This window comes from Bombus pyrosoma, linkage group LG11, assembly GCF_014825855.1.
Source record: "Bombus pyrosoma isolate SC7728 linkage group LG11, ASM1482585v1, whole genome shotgun sequence".
NCBI classification, from domain to species: domain Eukaryota; kingdom Metazoa; phylum Arthropoda; class Insecta; order Hymenoptera; family Apidae; genus Bombus; species Bombus pyrosoma.
The window spans coordinates 15,226,223-15,248,961 of NC_057780.1; the positions used below are offsets into that span (position 1 = coordinate 15,226,223).

A 22,739-nucleotide genomic window follows, 5' to 3' on the forward strand; every position below is an offset into this window, starting at 1 on the left:
TACTATATGATATAAATCTTAAAAAAGTTGAACTTAAATGGTGTGACATATTTTATGGCATAAAACTGATTAGTCAACAATCTAGAGAATGTTTCATATGTTTTCATTTCTGCACAACAATCTAAGAATATATGATATACTTCAGTTTCTTTACCAGGTTTTAGTTGCATTTTCATTAATTTGTGTGCATACTCTTCAAAATCAAATGATGAATGTATTATTAAACATATGGTTCTTTTGAATACAGTTACATTTGTCTCTGTGTTATCTACTATTATATCTTCTTTCCTTTCCACCATAGCAGTACTACTATTTTCATCAGAACTTTCTTTTTTGTCATTTTCTTCTTTACTCTCTGAAACATTGACATCTGGATTTAATATTTTTCTATTTAATTCTTTATATCTACCTTCATTATTAATATATTCTGCATCAGACAAATACATTTAATATATCTTGAGAATCTGTTGTTTCATCTAATATTATTAAATAAGTAAATGGATTCTCTTCTTCTACAAAATCAAGCTGCTTCATGATCCTTAAATTTGTCTTTTCAAACTTGAAATATAACTTCAATTAGGTATTTGTTTATCTATTTGTCCTTCATATAATATATTTTTTGACATTTATAATATAGCTTTGATAGCCTTTCTAGAAGTTTCAATTAATTTCATATCACATTTTTTCAAAAATGCAATTGGTATTTCTACCTAGTCATCCATCAGTCATTTTATTTACCATCTCACCTTTACTATGTCATCCACCAGTTTCAGTAAGAAAGCCAAAATTTATAAAGCCACAATCTCACTGCTACTCTCATTCAGTACTACTCTTTAATTTAGCAAATGTGCTATAAATATCCCAGAAGATATACAGAGAGGTTTGTCATTCTTTCTGAAAGCATATTTAAACTGTATTATTAGTCGTTTTAATATTAAGTATCCTATATTTGAGAATCTAGGATTAATGATTGCGGTAAGGGCTGCATAAATGGATGTAAACATTAATGATGTTGCATGGGCTTATACAATAGACTTAGCGAGCAAATCTCTACCTCTAACAATATTTTCTTTCAAGTTCTTGAATTATAAGTCCTATATTACTGACATTAACTTTATTAATATAAACATGTATAGATTTTTTAGGACTTTCTATGCATGGACTTCCTGATTTATCAATGATCTCAACTTATATTATTCATAACTTTGCTGGTGGTATACAAGCACCACCTGTTCTTGATGTTAACAGTTCAACTATCCGATCTTGCCTTGCTTTATCCGAAGCACTTGCTTTTTATCTTTTCCATTTCTTTATCTGTAATTTCATTTTTTTTTTTTTATTTCTTATCATTTTTGTTTTTCCCACTGATATACATGTAACACTGGATTTGGTGACTGTGCGGTCGCATAAACAAGTCTAGACAATTCTATACTGAAAGCATTGACAAAATCGTCCATCTTTTGAGTTGAAAAAAATCAAGATGGAGGACAAGAAATAGGTCCCGTTCTGCGCATGCGTAACACGCATGTATATGTACATAAATACTGTAAGTGTTTCAGACAAAGACAGAAACACTATATTCATCTCCGTTTAATTCACAGAGCGAAACCTTTTCTTCTTCTCCATCTTGATTTTTTTCGACTCAAAAGACGGGCGATTTCTTAATATATACATATACTGATATGAAACCATTAACATTATTATTATATATAAATGGAAGTTTTATAATTAAAGAGTATTCCCACTATCCATAAAAAGTATTTTGTAAAATGTAATATTGTATGATATAGTTTCGTAAAGTAGATTATAACTGAATTTATTTAAAAGACATAATAATCATAGAATAGAAATATATATATATATTTATTTATTTAAGAAATTATAAATGATGTGTATGTAAAATATAAATTTGTTTTCTAACAAAATAGCAATTATTAACACATTTCTTATTTACTATGTAATTATATATTTTTGCAATTTTATTGAAGATAACTGCAGAAATTCACCACGCCTTAAAATTTTTATAATTACCTATCGTATTCCAAGTTAATAAGAAGAATATAAAGTACTAATAGCAAGGATTTTTAATTTTTTGTGCAAATAGATTGGTGATACAAATTACGTAAGATGTATTAATAAATTATAAATTGTAATTATTGTATAACTGATATATACGATATTGATATATAAGATATTCTAATAAAATTAAATAATAGTATGTAAGATATAAGTACAAGTACTATATATATCATACAATTTTAAAATAAAAGTACATAATATTTAAATACAGCGTTGTTATATGCATCTATATACATTTTTTATAATATTATAGTTATATACATTAATTTAAATCATATCAATACAAATTCACTTGTAAAGGCGGCATTACATATTTATAATTTTTGAGTAAACTGAATAATTTTCATTATATAGTCATGACTGATCACGATCAATTAATTGTGATAAAATAATTTAGTTGATATCGGAATTATAATGATGATAATTAAATTTTTGCCAAAATTTTTTTAATAAATTCTTTCGAAAGATAAATTTTTTTGATAAATGGAATATACCTATACATATGCGTCGTTTTATAGGGAAAATAGAGATTTCCTTATGAAGATGTGTATCTAATAAACATGGCGGCTGCCAAGTGATAACGCGTTTTGCTATGTTAAGTGCTTTCCAATTTTGTGTTTGTTATATGACTCCTTCTAGCAAATAATTTATGAAATAAGACAACTGTTTCTTTCTTTCGAAGAAATACAGCAAAATATTTTATTTGACGTAGAAATTCAAGCATTTTTCGGAGAAAATCATCGTGCTCGAAGTAAAACTTGTACGTATATCAAAATTGAGATAGTTCAATTGAACTAGTTTTTGTGTATTACAATGATCATTAAATACTTTAGTTTGTAAGTTTCAATTATTTTAATTGATTTTTATAACGTATAAGAATAAATATAGAGAATTGTTCTTTTGAATTTGTAGGTTCTTAATCATATCGTTCTCGTTTATTATGTCATAATAAACTTTTATAGTAACTGATTTAGGAACATTACAGTTACATTATATTATTTCTGAATATAAAAATCTTAATTACAAAATTTGTATATTTTACTAGTTTGAGGGGAAAAGTAATTTAGAAAGGAATGTATAATATTGTAAATAAATAACAAATTTATAATCAAATATCTATTGCAATGCTTATCATTGTGTAATCAATTTATTTCTATTAATGTTGCTTTGCTTGATAATAATATAATTTTTTTTCAGTAGGAAGAAGAGTTCTGGTACTAAATAAAAATGCCTACACAGACAATAGAAAGCGATGATATTCGAGTGAAAATCGTTTATAATGGGTAATACACATGACTTATTTGGAATCTTAATTTAATAAGTTAGAGTTAATAAAACAAGTATATTAAATTGTTAGTTAAAATACTAAGGAAAATTTGGGAATATAAATATAGAAAAATTTTTTGTCAAAGATAAAGTAGTATGTACATACATATACATACATGCATATGTATGTTTATGACAATAAATATTAATTTGATATTAATTAATATTATTTTATATTATTTTTGCTTAGAATATGTTAATAATAATGTTAATTGAAATCATGAACTTATGCAATTATTAGTTTATTGCTATTGAGCTTAATACAAGTAACGTTCAGTAATAAAAGAAGTTAGTTTAAATATATATATTTTCTTTTTGTAATTGACTTATTTTTAACTTAAAAAAAATACTACTATTATTGTTATTACTATTTAAATTACTACCTAGCTGATAAAATATTTTGTGTACAATAATGATACATGTGTATTAATACAGTTTTATAGTAATAGCTAGGGTTAGCGTTAGGTACCTTATAATGTATATAGTACTTGTGCATTCAGTGTATATGTATGTATTTTCAGTATAAAATTATTTTTATGTGGATTTATTGTATATGGATATAAAAATATATACAAAGAAATATTGTTCTCTACTTACATATCTACTTAATAATTTTTGTAATATTACTTTCTAACTTGTATTTGAAGTTCATTTATTACCTAAGCTTATAATGGACGAATATAAAATGAAATATAAAATATAAATATGAAATATAAAAAAATGAAATATAAAATGAAAGCATAAAAATATATAAGTTTATGCATATATAAGCTACATTGATACAGTAGTTATGTATTAATGAATTAAGTAAATTCTACACATTTTGCTTCCAAAAATATGTACAAAGCTTAATAAAGTACAATAAAAAGGGCAAAATATAATAAAACAAAAATATAAAGTAGATTTTCATGGTAAAACGTTTAAAAAATTTAACCAATAATTATTTCAATTATTTATGATTTTATTTGACCATGTAACTATTTATATGTAAATAATTTTTATATTTATACTATAGCTCCTAGTATTTAGTATTTTCCATAAGATTGTTATATGGTTTTGGATAATAATTGTTCTTCAAAATTAAAGATGCATCAAATTATTTAAAATCAAATAATTTTATAAAATCATTTACGTGTTATTTATTTCTAGATAAGAAAAGAAGATTATTGTTTAAGTCGTGTAGGATATCGATAAAATAAAATGAACAACTTTAGTCATCAATAAAAGTAGCATATTAAGTTATATACATAAACATAGCCATCAATTTTTGCTAACCTTTTTAAATAATCTGTACTATAATGTTCTTTTATTGATTTTTTTACATTAATGAAAACTAATGTGAAGATTTTAAATTTTGTAAGCTGCATGTTGATATACGCGCGCGATTGTGTATTATATATAACAAAACAAGAAATTTTATCATTTTATCAGTTTTTAAAGAAAGAGAAGAATTATAATGACTTATGTTTGTATTAGGGAAGTGCAGATTACGTATATCACTCCTGGCATTTCAGTAGACATCTTACGGGAAGAAATGCGTACAATATGTGGATTTGGTGCTGCAGGACTGGATCAATTTACAATGAAATGGGTTGATGATGAAGGAGATCCATGTAGGATCGCTTCTCAACATGAATTGGATGAAGCATTGCGTCTCTATGAACTAGAAAAGGATACTGAAATAACTATACATGGTAAGTATTTATTGTACCATAATATATTTTGAGATAATATGTGTCTTCATAAAATTTTCTTATTATTTGAGAAATTTGGAAATATTAAAAAAGTTCTTTTTGCATTTGAATGAAGTATATATATAAATATAGCTCTTTTGAAACAAAAGTATACATTAATTATACAGGTTAACAGATCTATACCATATAATCATGTAGTAAGCTTTTATTTAAAAGAATTCTTCAAAGTATATTATCAAATGTATGGATTAAAACTTTTAAAGCGCAATAAGCAACATTTCAAATTAAAATATAGTTATAATAGCTTTTACCTAAAATAATTTATTTTATATTAATATTAAAATATTGCAAAATTTAAATAACAATACAATTTAATTCAATTACTTACATCCTTATATGTATAAATATGAGTGGCATATAAGTTTGAAAATGCTACATGTGAAAATTTATTTGTGTGCATATTACTACATGTATATTAATATTTATTATAATTTATTTATAATACTAATCTACAAAATTACATATTTTATTGAATAGTATATATATATACACATATATATAGTATATATGTATATATATACTATTCAAAAAAATATGTAATTATATATATATATATATTATGTCACATTTTTCACATTAAATATATATATCGCGTAATTTATATGACAAAATCCGAATAAATATTTAATATGTATAATTGAGTATTTTATATATTTCACGAAACATTATTAGTTTGAGAGGCATACTGTTTTCTAACTGGTTACATACACTTACGTATCATGTTGCAATAACACGAATGGTGAATCGAGCTTAATTTACTGATGAACTGGATTGAATTTAAACATGCCATTGTTTTCGTTCGCATTTCCTGTAACAACATTTAAACATTTAAAAATTTTCGCATTACCTGTAAACATTTAAAAATAATTCTTTACATCTTTATAATTAATTAACAGAGAGCATCACATATTTCCTTACGTACTATAAGTCCATAATTATCCGCATTTAATAATTAGTGCTACATTTAATAATCAGCTTCTATACTAAGTTTAATCTACACAAATAAGTTTTCTAAGTATATAGGATACCCTAGCAGTTACAATCGGTAAAGGGGTGATTCAACATAAAAAAACAAGTCGTAAATATAGAATAAAATTTATTCATATGACACTTTGTTTTCAAAAAAGTCGATTTTTAAAATTTGTTAAGTATACTTAAAATTAGCTAATTCTGGTTTGGATAGGCGGCAACAGTCAATAAAAGATTATTTTACATGCGAAAATGTAGAATCACATTTTTCGCAAAATTCTTAGTACTCAAGAAAATGCGCTCGCACGTGTGTGTTATGTGAAATTTGAAAATCGATTAGGTACATGCACGTGTAGCAGGTCAGTTTCTAACTAAACACGTACAATCTCTATTTTCTTAAAGACAAGACTATAAATGACAAAATTTTATTCTATATTTTTGACTTATTTTAGTATGCAGAATAACCTCTTGTTGATTGTTTATTCGTACCTAGTCGGTAATTAGTCAAGTTACGTAAATATATTAAAGAAATTTTCAACTTCGATTTTCTCAAAAACAGAGGGCTGTATGAAAAAATGTTATTCTGTACTTGTATTTTCAATTTATTTTTTCACGTAGAACCATCCCCTTGCCGATTTTATCACGGTTGCTGGAACAACCAGTATACAAAAAATACATAATTAAAAATGCCAATAGAAACCAACAAAAAGCCGTTTTCCGTTAAAACGTAAGAAAATAAAGCGCTTATTAGAAGGATGGAATAAATTGATAAAAGTGCTAATCAGAAGACGCAATGGAAGAGTGAAAGGTGAACGCAGTGAAAGAATAATAAGACGAGGAGAGCACTACAGAAAAAGAAGAAACCATAATAAGCAAAGAATATTGAGGACGAGGAAGAGTTGAAAACAGATAAGGGGGGGGAGGGTTGGGTAGTTTGTTGAAGAGGAATCAGTCCTGTTTTCCAGAGTGTGCCTTTATTCCAGCGTTTGCGCATTTCGTGGAGTAAAGCGCGTCGGGCGGCGGCAGTAGTTAACGAATCCCGCGACAGCAGTCGATATTCTTACGCGGACCGATTAGCTACGAAGTTTTCTCACGCAAGTACGTTTGAACACTCAACTCATACGCATTCAGACATTAGAAGATAATTTATAATTTGCCCAAAAAGACGCGTAAAGAAAACAAAACCGCGAAACGAACTAAAAGTACGAAGTAAAGAAAGCGAAAACTTCGAATTGAGGCAAAAGAGAGAGAGATAGTATTATACGTTGATTAGCCTGAAACGTGGAACGATAACAGAGCACTCCTCTCAGTTCGCGGTGGAAGATTTCAATGGTCGTCAATTCATGTCGAGAGCTGGTGACATCACAGCTTTAACAATCGCTGTCGAAGAGGTAGCAAAAGTGGCGATAAACCAGCATCGATCGCGCTGACTCGTCGCATTCTCAGCCGGGTTCTCCTGCAAGAGGTCGGGCCACGGGTAAAAGACGAGGACAGTGATCATCGGAGGAGCAAGAAGGAGAGAGACAATCCGGGCAAAGATATCCAGTTGAAACGAGACAGAGATAGAGAAAGAGCGTGCGCACCTACCTCTAGGAAGGAAAGTAGGGAAAATTTGGGGTGGGAGTTAGAGGGTAGTAGCGAGCAAAAGACGGGAGCCAGTGGTGTATTACTGCTGGACGATATTAGACAGCCAGGATAGACGAAACAAAAATACTTCAAGATAAATACTACTAAATTAAAATGGCGTGGGGATATTGGAGCGCAACGTCGGTCAGCGATCGGGGTCGGTCGCCGCGTCGCGAGAAAGATAAACAACAGCATCAAACATTGCATCAGCACCAGCAACAACAGTATCACCAAGCTGAGACGGGAATTTCACAGGGAATGTACGGTGTGCAGCAAGTGCAAGGTGAGCTCGCTGGCTCCTCTTCTGGCGTATCTACAGGGCCTGGTGTCGCAGTGGAGGAACCACCCTGCAGTATGATGATACAGGGTGGTTCCTTCTATTCTTACTCCGCGGCTACAGCGGCTGCGGCTGCAGCTGCTGTTGGGCGAAGGATTCCTGGCGTCGAAGGAGGACCCTCCACCTCGTCCACTGCTATCCAAGTCCTGCCACGAGATCGACCAATTAAATCGAGTACCAGCACCTACCCGCCGTCGCCCAGTAGCGACTCAGCGGAATACGAACAGCCTATTGCCGGTTTGAGAACAGAATGTTCGCCTCATAACAGTCCTCGTGACGATATATTCGCGCAGCCTGGAACCTCCTCGTCTAGGATTAAGTTACTCTGCGATAAAGGCATCGATGATACTTCTGAGGTTGATATCGATGAGGTTACTGCAACAGAGATGATGTACGCGACCGCTAATCGAGGTATAGGGACTAGTACATGTCGTGTTCACGGACCGTGTAATCCTCAACCGGATTCTGCACCGACTATGCCATCTTTGATCGATGATACAAGCGGATCTTCGCAGTTTTGGTTCAACGACATCACCTGGGGTAGGTTTTCACCTGGCTCCGCGCTAAAGGCAATTCAATCTTTAAAAAGGCCGATTATTTGTTGCTACGAAGCACGATAATAGAATACTCTGTTCTAATTACTTACTGGAAGTTATTGTTTTCCTAGTTTTCTTTTTCTTTCTCTCTCTTTTCCTGGTTTTATAGATAGTTTCAGATTGCACGTTATATAGGTATTGATTTAGACGAGCAGCTGGTTTTTAGTGGTAAGAATGGAGCAATGAGTCGAGTACAGAAGGAAGTCGATCGATGTTGATCGAGAGAAATCTAGTGTCTTTTTCTTACTTGAGATGCTTACGTATCCGCTTATTTTATCTATTCTAGCTTGCATTTTTCACTGTCTTTGTGCATACAAATAAATTGTATTATGTTTGTTGTTCCAGTTTAAGATATTTAACATATGACGTGCTTTCGCATTTGAAAATTAATTAATTATTATTATCTGTAATGTTTTTTAATATTTATGAATTTTATTGAAAGTAAGTTTTATTTGAGAATACAAGTTTATTGAATTCTCGTTTTATTAAAGAGAAACAGAACATTTTTATTAAGATATGAATATTTGAAAACAAGTTATAGTTATGATTATTAATATGTAAGAAGTTCCTTTTAATTTAACGATTCTTTATTAATTTCGTTTCTTTTTGTATAGAATAGTTATAGAATTTATATAAAATAGTTCTATAGTTAATTATTTTAATTCTTCAGAATCTAGAGAATTTATGAAAAGGAATTTTTGGATTATCAATTAATCAATTCATAATGAACAAAAAATAACAAAAACTCGAAAGTTCAAACGTAGTGTCCAAATTAATAAAAATAAACTAAAACAAAATCTCTTTTTCCGATATTAGTTCATGCGTTGGCTAGAACTGTATTATACACTATACGATATTGCCCTCCATTTAGACTAAAGGTAATATTGAAGATCATCTTCGGTTCTACATGCGGTGCAATTCTCATATATCCATACATTACATTTTATGCACAGTACAGAATCTTCACTTAAGTGGCTTACACTATATTTTCCATGATACTTTCATTATTATATCTTTTAGGTTTATTTGCTTTTTGGTTTCATTGTTCGTTAATTTTTATTTTTTAATTTTCGCTATCAAAAGATTAAACAGCAGTTTATGAACATTGAGGTTCAGATTATGATCTTTTACATGCTAATTTTTTCCACTAATGTTGCAACCCAGGACGTACAAACATAATCTGCTTACAAGTAAATACATAGACGAAAATATTCGGTAACAATTTCCGAAATATAATATAAATAGATACTGTTAATATATTTTTTCAAAGCACTATACATAATACACTTTTCAGAATCGCTGAAAATAAGATTGGGATGCTTAAAGATACAAGAAACTTAATAATTCAATCCGATGTGCTTGCTCTGTAATTTTCTATTGAGAAACTTTTGGATATGATGAAAAATACTTGTCGAGTGACTGAAACTTTTTAAATTCATTATGGAGATAAGCATGTATACGTTTTTTTTGTATAAATTTTTTTTGTTGATGCTGGATCATGTCATAGCGAATATGTTAAATTAAATCTTATCAACGTTATTCATATTTTTAGTTAATATCATAATGTACCGAAATTTTTCATTTTACACTAAAAACAAGTGAATTCAACTTCGCAAAATTTTAGAAATCTTTAATATATCAAAAAGTAGTATAGTTTTTCTATAATATATACAGGGTGCTATATTTAGCTTAGATTTCTAAATATATAAATTAATTACTTTAATTGATAGAAAAATTGTATCAGGATAAAGTTAGTTGGTTCACAGTGATCAATATTGTGATTTATGATTTTCTTCTTCCAAGGTCATTTCTTTTTCCAAGTTTTGAAGGACTGCGGAATTTTTTAAAAGCGGGATTTGATATTTTCAAATATCAACCGATATTTTCTAAATTTAATTTTAGCTTCATGAATTTAACAATTAAAATTAAAATATCTTGAAGTTAAAATGCTTCAATAACTTTTTATACATCTAATCTCACTTGAGAAAGGTATTGTTATCCTTCAAAACTCGAATAAAATTATTTTAAGAGAGGAAAATCATGAATCACAATTCTGAACCAACTAACTTTGATCCGGCATAATTTTTTCTGTTAATAAAAATAAATAATTGTAAGATATTTAGAAATCTAAGAAAGATGAAACATCCCCTATATAATATTCTTTCTTTCAAATTAGTGTACTTTTAGTACACTACTACAAGTTACAATTGACTACTCAGAATATTTTCTTACCTTTGTTTTCAAAAGACTAAGGCAAGAAAGATGTAAAATATACGTACATATGTATATGAAAGTTACACATTTTTGTAGGATGCTGAAGGATATTATATTAGGAGAAAAACTATGAAGAAGCTTCCTTAAGAAAACGAAGATGATTTTAATATTGTATTCACTTGCAAAAAAAGAATATTTTTATCTTTTGAATTTATATGATATATAAAATTTCTTTTCTATCTTTTAGTTGTTACTGTCTTTTGTAACACAAATTTAAAAGATCTGTTTTCAATCTTCTCTGTTCATAGAGAAGATTTAGAATACTTTAGCTGAATAAAAATGATGCTTGATTTTCTGTATTTTTCTAAATAAAACTCAATGAAATTGGAATAAAAAGCTTTTTCAGGTTGTAGCTTTTTTTGAATATTTGCAATTAGTATCTCAATATTTTTTGCAGCTTTACTCCATTAATTGGGAAATAAATGTTTGTTCGATATATATATACTAATAAAAAATTATTTTTCTTTTTTTTTAATATATAGAACATATGTATTATATATTTTAAAGAGTCGATAGAAAAGTAACTGAGAAGAATGCTCTACAGTGAAATATACGGATTTTTTAATTTATGAAAGAAAAACAAAAGTATGTTGTTCAAAGTAATTAGATTTTAATCTTTTATAAAAAAGTAAAAGGACGTGTATTTTAAGTAAATAAAAATTGTTTTATTGATTTACAAACTATGTGGTATTTCATGAGTACTTTATACAAATATTTCATAAAAGTGTTTTGAATAAAAAGTATTGTAATTAATTGCTATTGTTTTAGTTTTCATTTATATGATTTATAAAAAATAAATTGTTAAAAAATTTTATAATATACTTATCGATAATGAATTTCGTTTGTAATTCATTGTTTATTAATTTTATTGATTAATTTTTTTATCGTTTTGTGCCATCGTTTGGCGTACGTATGAGAGTACTTCAAACTAATCTAGATATAGTATTGAATTTGGATCTAATATTGAAATAATTGAATCGCTCAAATAATTTACAATTTTTAAATTGTTTAAATAGTTTCAAATTACTTTCTAAGACAGCTAAATGACGAATAATATTAAGATGATACGATGTTCTATTTAGTTCTTTATTAAAAATTTAAATTTTGTCAACAAACATTTTATAATCATTATTTACCAGGATATTTCATGCCAAATTAAATATGCGCACAATATATGCGCACTAAACACTTGACAATATGTCACTAGATATTTTCTCTTACATTACGAAACCGCGATATGCTCTTAAATTACCAATTACTGACCTTTCTTTCATATTACCCTTTATTTCGTCGTGAAAATTGGAACAGCATATAAAGATTTCCTTTAATTCCTATAATAGTAACTTCATAGTTCGATAGTTTCGAGCGATCGATTAACGCGCTCGAGACATAACGGCGGACATTGAAAACAACGGTTGCAACTACGCTAGCGGGGTCTACGGTGATAAAAGCGATAACAACGATCGCATCAATCGAATTTAATGTTATCCGTTATCGGGTCGCGTTTTATGATCAGGTTCTGGAATGAAAGTAACAGTAGGAGATATACTTTGTGCGGCAGGCGACGAGTTTCCAGATCTAATATAGATCGTTATCTTTGTTACACTTTGTTGATTTGGAAGTAGTGTTGGAACACGTTGCGTATATTATCCTAACATCGGCATCTTTACTTTGTCCATGTTGTTATAAACGGAGCTAAACAGAAATATAGATATAACGTTATGACGACGTTATGCGTTATGCACGATTTACGTTAGTATTTCCATTTATTGTTACATATGATATATCAAAATGTGTTCAACGTAGTTCAAGTTATTTTTTATGCTTTTATTTAAGTGGATTGTTCGTTAGATCGTTCGAAGAGCAGCTTTATAATTTTGTGACTATATATATAGTCATTCGTATATATAGTCACCTCCATAAGTCACTAGATAGTTGCTAACTTTGAATGTACGTAATATTTGTTCTGTATGAAGACTGCAGACAAAGAATACGATAAGTTACATTTTCCACGTATCGCAGAATATTTTTAAAATTTATTATGTTCTTAGCATCACTCTCATATTAGTAAAATTGTTATTTCATTTCAATAATTAAAAATATTAGATCTAAAATATTAAAATATTCTATGGCTTAACAGTTGTACTTTTGGCTTTTACAAAACTTTGTTCGTACACACATATACTTCATAATGTATAATTCTCGTATATTTGGACGTAACAGGTCTTTTCCATTTTTAGTTATTTTATATTAAAATATTTCGTACAGTGTCATTACAATAAAAAATCAATAAAAATATACATATTGTATATGCATATCGTATTTTTAGGTAATCTTCATACATATACTTTCTATTATATTATTTGGAATTGGTTGAGAAGTTCATAGGGTTTTCAAAATTGAACAGTTTAAATATGATAATGTTAGGCCGCGTGTATTAATAAAAAATAATTTTCAATGGTTTTATTTACTAGACATATTCCAATTTGCAAACATTATGATAAGAAATATTAAGAAACCACTTCGAAACAAATAAATGACAAAATGTTGCCACAAAAAAATAGTGTATACAATTAGCTAATAAAATATTAATTCTATAGAAGTATATTACAGAAGTTTCGATTACCATTTACTAAGATAATTTTATTGATCTTCTTCATTGTTGCGACTATAGAAGAAGTATATATACTATGCAATGTCTCCTATGTACAAGAAAATTTGTATAAAAATAATTTTTTTTATATATTCATATAAAATATTTAATTATTTTATGTTAATTCAAATTGCATCATTACATACATATGTATGTATGTTTAGCCTTCCAAGATAAAATTTTTCTTTACATTTTAAGAATAATTCATTTCTGCCAATTATTAACAATAGAAACATATCTTTTCTGATGATTCTGTAAGGGAGATATAATGCACTAAAATTTACCGAAAATAAATATAATTTATTATACTGAGCTCGTTTATAATTTTTAAAATCTAATATTGCATGTATGAAATATCGAGTATGAACAGGTTAAATTGATCAATTTTATATCGAGAACTTCGCATATTGTATTGTTACGATTCATATTATTCTTTTCCTTTTAATTATCATTTATACTAAATACAATATTTGTCAAGTCAATCATGTTTATATTTCGATATATACTTGATTTATTTACGCCTCGCCTATAATGAAAAATTTCGCAATTGTGAATATGAATCGCTAGAAGTTGAATGTGTTGGATATTCAAATCTGTTTTAATTTCATTATATTATTATAGTAAATATTTTATCTCAAAGACTTCTTGATTTTATCAATTTTTTCCAATTACTTTGTTTGTTTATTTGCTTCGGCAATACATATACTAACATTGAAATGAATGCATTGCATTTGATCCCTATAATAGAAAATTTCTTAGCATGAAGCAAAATTTCCTGACGTGATAGATGTCTTCTATCTGTTAATGTAATTAACGTTAAATTATTATTTAAGATTTCTATAATATATAGCATATTATTTACATGTTTACAAAATCTAATATAATTACTACTTCTACTCTATTGATACAATTAATTTTTATTTATTATTTAAGGTTTCTATAGCACATTATTTATATTTTTAGAAAATTCAATTTTTAATGTACTACTGTTTTTCTTATTTTTGAATGTGTTATGCCGTTTGGACTACCTCCATAGAAGAGAAAATCTTTCTCCGAAACTAAAGTAGGAATCTTTCTTCTTGTAGATCAAACAAAAGTGGCAAAGAAAGTCACGTTAACCGTTGTAAATGTACGTAACCCAAAAGCGTATTAATTTAAACAAAAACCTAGTAATGAATTAGTTATTGAAAAGAGTAGATCCCCGGACTAATTATCATAGTGATGCCTGTTTTGCATGACTGAATATTCATAAGATATTCTTTTCGTGCCTTACAGCTGGGTTTTTGATCGTTCTGAGTGCGCTACAATAAATTAGAGGCTCTATATATTATACTGTACATAACAAGTTGGTCATGTTCAATTTATTATATATTTATTGTGTATTTCTAGGACATTCAAGGTAAAATTTCTAGTTCAACCGTACTGTTCTCTTCAGATCTGTTTCAATTTTATGTTTATTCTCGTAATCATCCTTACACAGTATATTTATAAAAAGTGTCTTTTTCTACAAATAATAAGTAACACGAATCACATAAATTCCATAATATTTGTAAAACATTAATCTCTTTTTGCAAGGGTCATTATGGGCTGAAGAATACGCGAGAAGAACAGTAAGGTCAAATAAAATTTTTATTTAAAGAAATACATACATTGTCTTGTTTGATGTTCATATTTCTATCTCAAACTTAGTCTGTGTTATTTTAATTAACAGAATGAAAACGTAGCACATAATATCAGAGTGAAAAATTATTTATTTTTGTTACAGTTTTTCCTAATGTGCCGCCTGCGCCAGGAATGCCCTGTCAGGGAGAAGACAGTGAGTTTTCACCACCAAAGAAACAAATTTCTAACCTATTAACATACAGTATTTCACGATTCAACGATTTTTCAATAATACTAGCCAGCGAGTTGTTCAATTAACAATAAGTTTAAGATTTTGTTGTAAAGGAATATGAGTAGTCTGGCTATATCAACCGTTGATAAAAGAAAATGGAGAACGTTGAGGAGAATCGTTCTTTTCTTCCGTCGACGCTTGTTCTTTTCGAATGTTATATTGCTACATTTAAAATCAAGCAGATCTGTTTTAGTTTTCATGAAACATGGATAATCTTAGCGCGCTTATTTTTAGTTTCATCACTTACATGAATTTATATGTACACCTGATTCTTCATTTGTACGATAGAGATTAACAGACTTTTTAGTTTTGCCATATTAATTACGGTTCTGTAAAAACATTTTGTCAATTTGTTACTCATGTAGAAAATCAATAGGAAAATCAATTCCAAACTAATGTTTAAAAATGTATAAGTATCTGCGTGTTAATATAAAATTGTCGAAAATGAAATTTTATGTATTGTTTATGTATTGGATCTTTTGAATCTTTGGATCATGTGATGCTAAATGTCGTATAGATCAAAGATCAGGTGTAACATACTATATTAACCCACTAAGGACCAAGCAATAGTTTATCATAATGTTATAAATAAGTGAAAAAATGAATAAATGAAACAACGAACGAAATATTAAACGGAATTGGAATTCCCATTCACAGTCATAATATTAGAAAACAGAATTTGATGATGTAAATAAAAATATAAAATGTTGGGTTAACGCAACGTTGAACTTCAATATGTTAACATGTTAACAAAATCCGAACAGAAGATTCTAGTTACGATTAATATATTTCTACTGCGTTTGTCAATATTTCCAATTTCAAATATCGCGCGCTTAAATATCAAGATGACCTTATTGTGTTTACAAGTTTTATACACGATTGTTTTGCCTTTACAAGATTGTACAATAGTTGGATAGTTTTGGCTATCGGGGAATATGGAGGGACTTCAGCCAATCGCAGTTTTACTGCAAATCTTTCAATGCGGTATTCCAACGGGAATATACTTTAAATGCGATTATATTGTAACTTTATAAACGAGATTGTACTATAACTTTAAATGAAATTCGTGTTATATTGCCATAATTAAGGAGAAACTGACGTTAAAAGCATTCGAATCGAATACGATAGCGCATGTAATATCGTTGACACATGCCTACACATGCCTATTTTGTCCAATTAGTATTCCGGATGAAGTAATAAGAGAAACTAAAAAAGAGAACAAAATCGGGACAAATATTGAAGATCAATTCTCTGGTTCATTCGTGATATTTATGTTTTTTCATTTTCCAAAGGAAGCATCTACAGACGCGGCGCTCGTAGATGGAGGAAGCTGTACCGAGTGAATGGTCATATATTTCAGGCGAAACGTTTCAATCGGGTAAGCATCATTTCATTCAACTTACTGCTCCACTGTTACTTCCCTCCCCCCTCTTTTTTTGGCTCATTATTATGTTTTCATTTTCCACACATCATTCACGCACAATTATACTGTGTCACAAGTTTGCAATGCATCATCATTCAGATCACACAGATGGATAAAATTGTAATTCCTGCTCAGAGGAACTTGCTGGCTAGTGAATGTTGAACATCAAATGCTATATTTAATCGTTGATTATAATAATTATTTGCCTATTGAATACCTAAAACTGAGAATAATGTTTCTGTCATTTAAATAATGTAGGTCGTTCCCAGAGATGAATGATTCATGTGCAATGTTTAGTGTGTAAAAGTAAGAATGTGATAGTACTATTTGATAGAAGTTAAATAACTTCAATAACTTTATACTAAATAACAAGTTTATTGATTTATTATAAGTTAAAAGTTTTACAATTACAAAAGGAATAAGTAATTTCTATATGAGTAGAATAGAACTTTTGCAGGCAATGATTAAGGAAATTGAATGTATGGATGATGGTGTTCTTAGAGAGAATTTGGAAATATTATAATATTAATGTTGATTAGATGCAACGATTTTTAGTATCTGGCTTTTTGTTTGAAAGTTAAGGTTTTAATAAGAACTGTAAAGTTCTTGTTAATAGATTAGTATTTATACTTTTTAAAAAAATGGAATTATTCTTAAACCAAAAATCTATTTTTATTGTCTTCCTATTATTTAGGAAAGGATTAATACATAATATTGCGAATATAAAAGTGAACCAAATGTAATATTTGTATTCCTTAAACAAGAAGTCCTAAGTAATAATTTGACCTCCCAATTAAGTTAGCTTGTTTTCTTATTCTCACGAGTTATGTTCAAAATGTGAAAACAGTGACTTTCGCAAATAATTTCTTGTCTAACTTTCGTAGCGAGCGTTTTGCGCGTTCTGCCAGGATCGGATTTGGGGACTAGGTCGGCAGGGGTTCAAATGTATTCAGTGCAAGCTACTAGTGCACAAGAAATGTCACAAGGTGGTGCGCAAACCATGCTTGAGTGTGCAACAGCAACAACAACAGCAGATGCCAAGCACCGAATCGCAGACGATCGACAGAAACGGCGATCAACAACAGCTTGATTCTGTTCAATGCAGCCCAGTAGCTCATCTAGAGGATGAGATACCAGAGTCGCCAATTATTGAGGAGCATTCACGCAATCGTAAGGATATTTGAATATTTATATGCAAATTTTAAGAAGAAAATGAATTTTATCTTCCTTTCGTTAGGAATGGTAAAACAGTATTACAAAAAGGAGACTATCGACAATTTGAAATATATCAGGTTTTAATTGATAATTTTACAAATATATGCAAACAATTTATTTATGTGTTAATATACAAGATAACTATAAAAAAACAAGTTATGAACTTTGTATGATTTTATTAGTTGTAAACTATGATTTTTTGTTTGAAAATTCAAAAGGCCGCATCTGAAAGATTTATTATTTGAAAGTATATAAGAATTTGATATTGATGCTACATAAATTATTAAAAATGTAACAGTAGAATATTGTTGAACAATACAAGTAGAATTTTTTGTTGAGAACAATCTTTTATCGATTAAACTATATTAAATAGCATAATATATTATATGTTTAAAAATTTTTAACAAAATATTAAAATAAGAAATCTATATTAAATCATAATTTTAGTATTTCTTCATAAAAACAGATGAACGTTTACCTATTATTCAAAAGATATAAAATAAGATTAGACTAAACCTGATTACTTATTGAATTAAATATATTTTTAGGAACTGGAAGTGAAGAAAGGGAAGAATTGCCGTTGGATACATTAAATGATGCTGATAATTCAAATGATATGCAGAGGCAATACTCGTTAAATGATTTCGAACTGATTAGGGTAATCGGTCGTGGTTCCTATGCGAAAGTTTTGATGGTTGAATTGAAGCGTACAAAGAGGATTTACGCGATGAAAGTAATTAAGAAGGCCTTAGTAACTGATGACGAAGACATCGATTGGGTGCAAACGGAAAAACACGTGTTCGAAACCGCCTCGAATCATCCTTTCCTTGTCGGACTTCACTCATGCTTTCAGACACCCTCTCGTCTGTTCTTCGTGATCGAGTTTGTACGCGGTGGTGATCTGATGTTCCATATGCAACGACAACGCCGTCTTCCGGAAGAACATGCTCGATTTTATGCAGCTGAAATTAGTCTCGCTTTGAACTTTTTGCACGAAAAAGGTAAAAGAAATGCTCTTTGTTATTTCCAGAAAGAACTAGGGCTAATTTCCCTTTAAGGGGGTATTCTAGTCTAGAGGCATGAATTTCGGACGGTTTTTGAAGCTCTGTACAAACGAAACAAAAAATATTTTTACTATCCATTTTTTTATCATTTGTTTATTGATATTTTAAGATTGCATAAAAAATTAATCAAAAAAGACTCAAAATTCACAAAGTTATGAGCTGGCAAAGTGGGGGTCCAAAAAGAAGGATGTCCTGGCGTGCATGATTTCAACCCTTCTAGTCATCTGAGACAAAAAATCCGAATAGGTTTTTAATTAGTATAGATGCCGCTATAGCATGAACCTTGGAAAAGTCAAAAAAATATTTTTTCACAAAATGGCGGCCGTTTGAAAAAAATTTTTTTTGGCGCGTATTTTTAACAATTCCGAATTTTTTAAAAATAGTAAAATTAAAAATTTTGATCTGAGCGTGCTTCAGCCGGTAGAGGAATATATAAAGAACATTCACACCAAATTTCAAATAAATCAGTTCATTAGAACTTGAGATATCGTGCACGCCAACTCGAAAAAGGTAGTTTCGAGAAAAACGCGTTTAATGTTTTGAGACCAGTTTCCGGCAATTTTACTCATAAAATAGTACAGCATACTTACATATTTTTAATCGGCGATTCCTGCTCCATACAAGAACATCTTTCTTACATGTAGAACACAGAATTAACGATGAAAGAGAAAAATTCTAAAATACAATAGCCGTAATTGTTATTAATCAAAACTGTTCAGTTGTTCCGATCGAACCGGAGCAGATGCCGCGTCACAAAAATGGCTGTAACTCATAAAACAATTGAAATTTTGAAAAATCCTTTTAAGGGCATATTCTTGAATGTCTAAACTTTGGAAATATGAAAAAAAAAATTTCCGATTTTTTCAAATTTGTAGACTAGAATACCCTCTTAAAAATGAAAATAATGCAAAAAGCAAAATAATTAAATTGGGGAGATTTTATTTATAAGAATTTTTGAAATACTGCATAGAATGCACATAATATACAATAATAAATAAAATACCGAAAGTGAAGTATTGATTATAACGTTTAGTAGATCAAACGAATCTCTATTTAGGTTCCATTTCTTTAGTTATTAGTAAGTAGTTATTAATAAAAATAGAAAATAGGAGTCATATAAACATAAGCCTATAAACTTTTTATTATTCTTAGTTACAGAACATATTGGTATAGTTTTTATAGGAAGAGATTAAATATTCTATATATAATTAATTAATATTAATGCTTAAATTTTGAATATTTAAAATGATGGCAAAATTTTATCATTTAATTATGTTTGTTACAATTCAATGAAATATCCTTTGTTAAATTTTGTATATTCCATTGAATTTTTTTATTATGTTTCTTTGATACTATATCAAATCATCTCCAAAATTATATTTATTTGATTAATTTTTGATGTACAAAAACAATTAAAAATTGAAAACGGTAAAGTATTAATTATATGGGGAATATTTACATAACTTTGGATTTAAATTTTCTAGAATAAATCCATTGTTAACACAATTTTTCAATAATCGGATGATACATGAACATATTCAATGTACAAGATGTATGTACAATGTACAATGTATTTGTATTGATTGTGATGTATAATTTCTTTGTGCAGGTATCATATATAGAGATTTGAAGTTAGACAACGTACTACTTGATCACGAAGGGCACGTGAAATTAACTGATTACGGAATGTGCAAGGAAGGCGTTAGAGAGGGTGACACAACCGCTACATTCTGTGGCACTCCGAATTATATAGCGCCTGAAATATTGCGGGGTGAAGATTACAGTTTCTCTGTAGATTGGTGGGCACTTGGTGTACTTCTGTATGAAATGCTTGCAGGTCGCAGCCCATTTGATATCGCGGGCGCGTCAGAAAATCCAGACCAAAATACCGAAGATTATCTATTCCAAGTTATTTTGCAGAAAACAATTCGTATTCCAAGATCGTTATCGGTTAAAGCAGCATCCGTGCTTAAGGGTTTCCTTTGCAAAGATCCAAACGAAAGATTAGGTTGTGGTAAAAGGCCAACTGCTTTTCTTGATATTGTTGCTCATCCCTTCTTCAAAGCAATAGATTGGGAAATGGTAATTCTAATAGTATAAAAGAAAATATAAAAGTATTAGAATGTTAAAACATAGAGTATATATTTAACCCTTTCGCTACGGCAATGTGCTCCGTCGGAGTGACACCGCTGTACGGGCCACCGTGCCGCCGGAATAGCGGTACTGAATGGAGCACTGCGAAGGAAAGCGTGCATATGTTGCGCGTAGGTAAACTGGTGTTCGAACTTACATCTTTCGGTGCAACCTCGTCATTATCCGGATCGTACGATTCTTTAAGTGTTATACAACAACAAATTTGGAGATTTTGCAATTATTATCAATAAAAATATATTTAAAAATTAAAAATTACACTTTACAATAACAAATTAAAATTTTCAAGTGGTATCCCGCGGACGTACACACAGGTCATCGCGCGGATATAGGCGACGCTCATAGCGAAAGGGTTAAAGATATAATACTGTAGAAATTGAGAAAAGCTAATTGTAAAATCTCAAACTTTTTTTTTACAAATCTCTATTGATCCAGAGATGTAGAATAATGCCATGATGGTTGTAATAAGTAATTTTCAAATTCCTTGTGTATGATATTAATCATGCAAGAAATATATTTTGTATATTAAATATATTTAATAAATTTTCAGTTGGAGCAGAAACAAGTAACACCACCTTATAAACCAAGATTAGATTCTGATCGTGACCTAGCAAACTTCCCACCAGAATTTACAGATGAACCAGTTCATTTAACACCGGATGATCCGTAAGTTTTGTTAAAACGAATTTACTAGTTTATCTTTATGTTTTAAACTAAGAATAAAATTTTAAGTAGTTGTTTTTAATATTAAATTTCCTAATTCAGAATAAGCTTATATATATAGTTTATATATATATATTAATAAGCTAATTTTGAATTTTCTGTAACAACTTAGGAAGTTATGTGATCCCGTGTTTTAACTAACTCTGTCTATATAATGTCAAAGAAAAATTATTGAAAATTTTAATTTAATTCAGTTCAAGTAAATTAAAATATTAGTTTCTAAGAAAATTGTGTCAATAATTTGAATACCATTTTAAATAAATCAATTTGAAGTTTTTGTATTTTTATACAATAGACAATGAAATCAATTAGTATCAATTTTACATATTTTTTCTTTAAACATATATTTATAAACTAGAATACGCTTTCTTAATAAGATAAATACATATATTGATAATAATAAATAATAAATAAATAAATATTTTGCAGGAGAGTGATCGACAAGATTGATCAAAGCGAATTCGAAGGCTTTGAGTATGTGAACCCATTACTTATGTCTTTAGAAGACTGCGTGTGACAAGAACCGCTTGTTATTGTGCCACGTCATACTCAAAATCAGCAACAATTACAGTCATGTTACATGTACGAATTACAAGACAAACTTTCGAAGCTTCGAATCGATCCCCTATTGAACATCGGCTCAAGAAATCGAGGT

The 22,739-nt window shown here is 29.1% G+C and overlaps 1 protein-coding gene across 4 annotated transcripts; it reads left to right on the forward strand.

Annotated features, from left to right (window-relative positions):
* Positions 1-2,470: 2,470 nt before the first annotated feature.
* On the forward strand, positions 2,471-22,739 carry LOC122572284 (atypical protein kinase C). 4 transcript variants are annotated; one of them, XM_043737082.1, is made up of 10 exons: positions 2,471-2,839; positions 3,280-3,362; positions 4,882-5,099; positions 15,380-15,430; positions 16,801-16,886; positions 17,816-18,101; positions 18,695-19,147; positions 20,820-21,292; positions 21,912-22,027; positions 22,514-22,739. In XM_043737082.1, the coding sequence occupies exons 2-10, from the start codon at positions 3,307-3,309 to the stop codon at positions 22,599-22,601; spliced, it is 1,827 nt and encodes a 608-aa protein (XP_043593017.1). In that variant the 5' UTR covers positions 2,471-2,839; positions 3,280-3,306; the 3' UTR covers positions 22,602-22,739. The 4 variants fall into 4 exon arrangements, with proteins under 4 accessions (XP_043593017.1, XP_043593015.1, XP_043593014.1 ...); XM_043737080.1 differs by having other exon boundaries at positions 2,472-2,839; positions 3,277-3,362; XM_043737079.1 differs by lacking the exons at positions 2,471-2,839; positions 3,280-3,362; positions 4,882-5,099 and adding an exon at positions 6,805-8,631.

Bases quoted from the DNA above. Each gene is read 5' to 3' on its own strand.
- LOC122572284 (XM_043737079.1), top strand. From the start codon at position 7,869: ATGGCGTGGGGATATTGGAGCGCAACGTCGGTCAGCGATCGGGGTCGG. The intron at 15,431-16,800 runs GTGAGTTTTCAC...CATTTTCCAAAG, and splicing joins GCCCTGTCAGGGAGAAGACA to GAAGCATCTACAGACGCGGC. The intron at 19,148-20,819 runs GTAAAAGAAATG...TTCTTTGTGCAG, and splicing joins GAACTTTTTGCACGAAAAAG to GTATCATATATAGAGATTTG.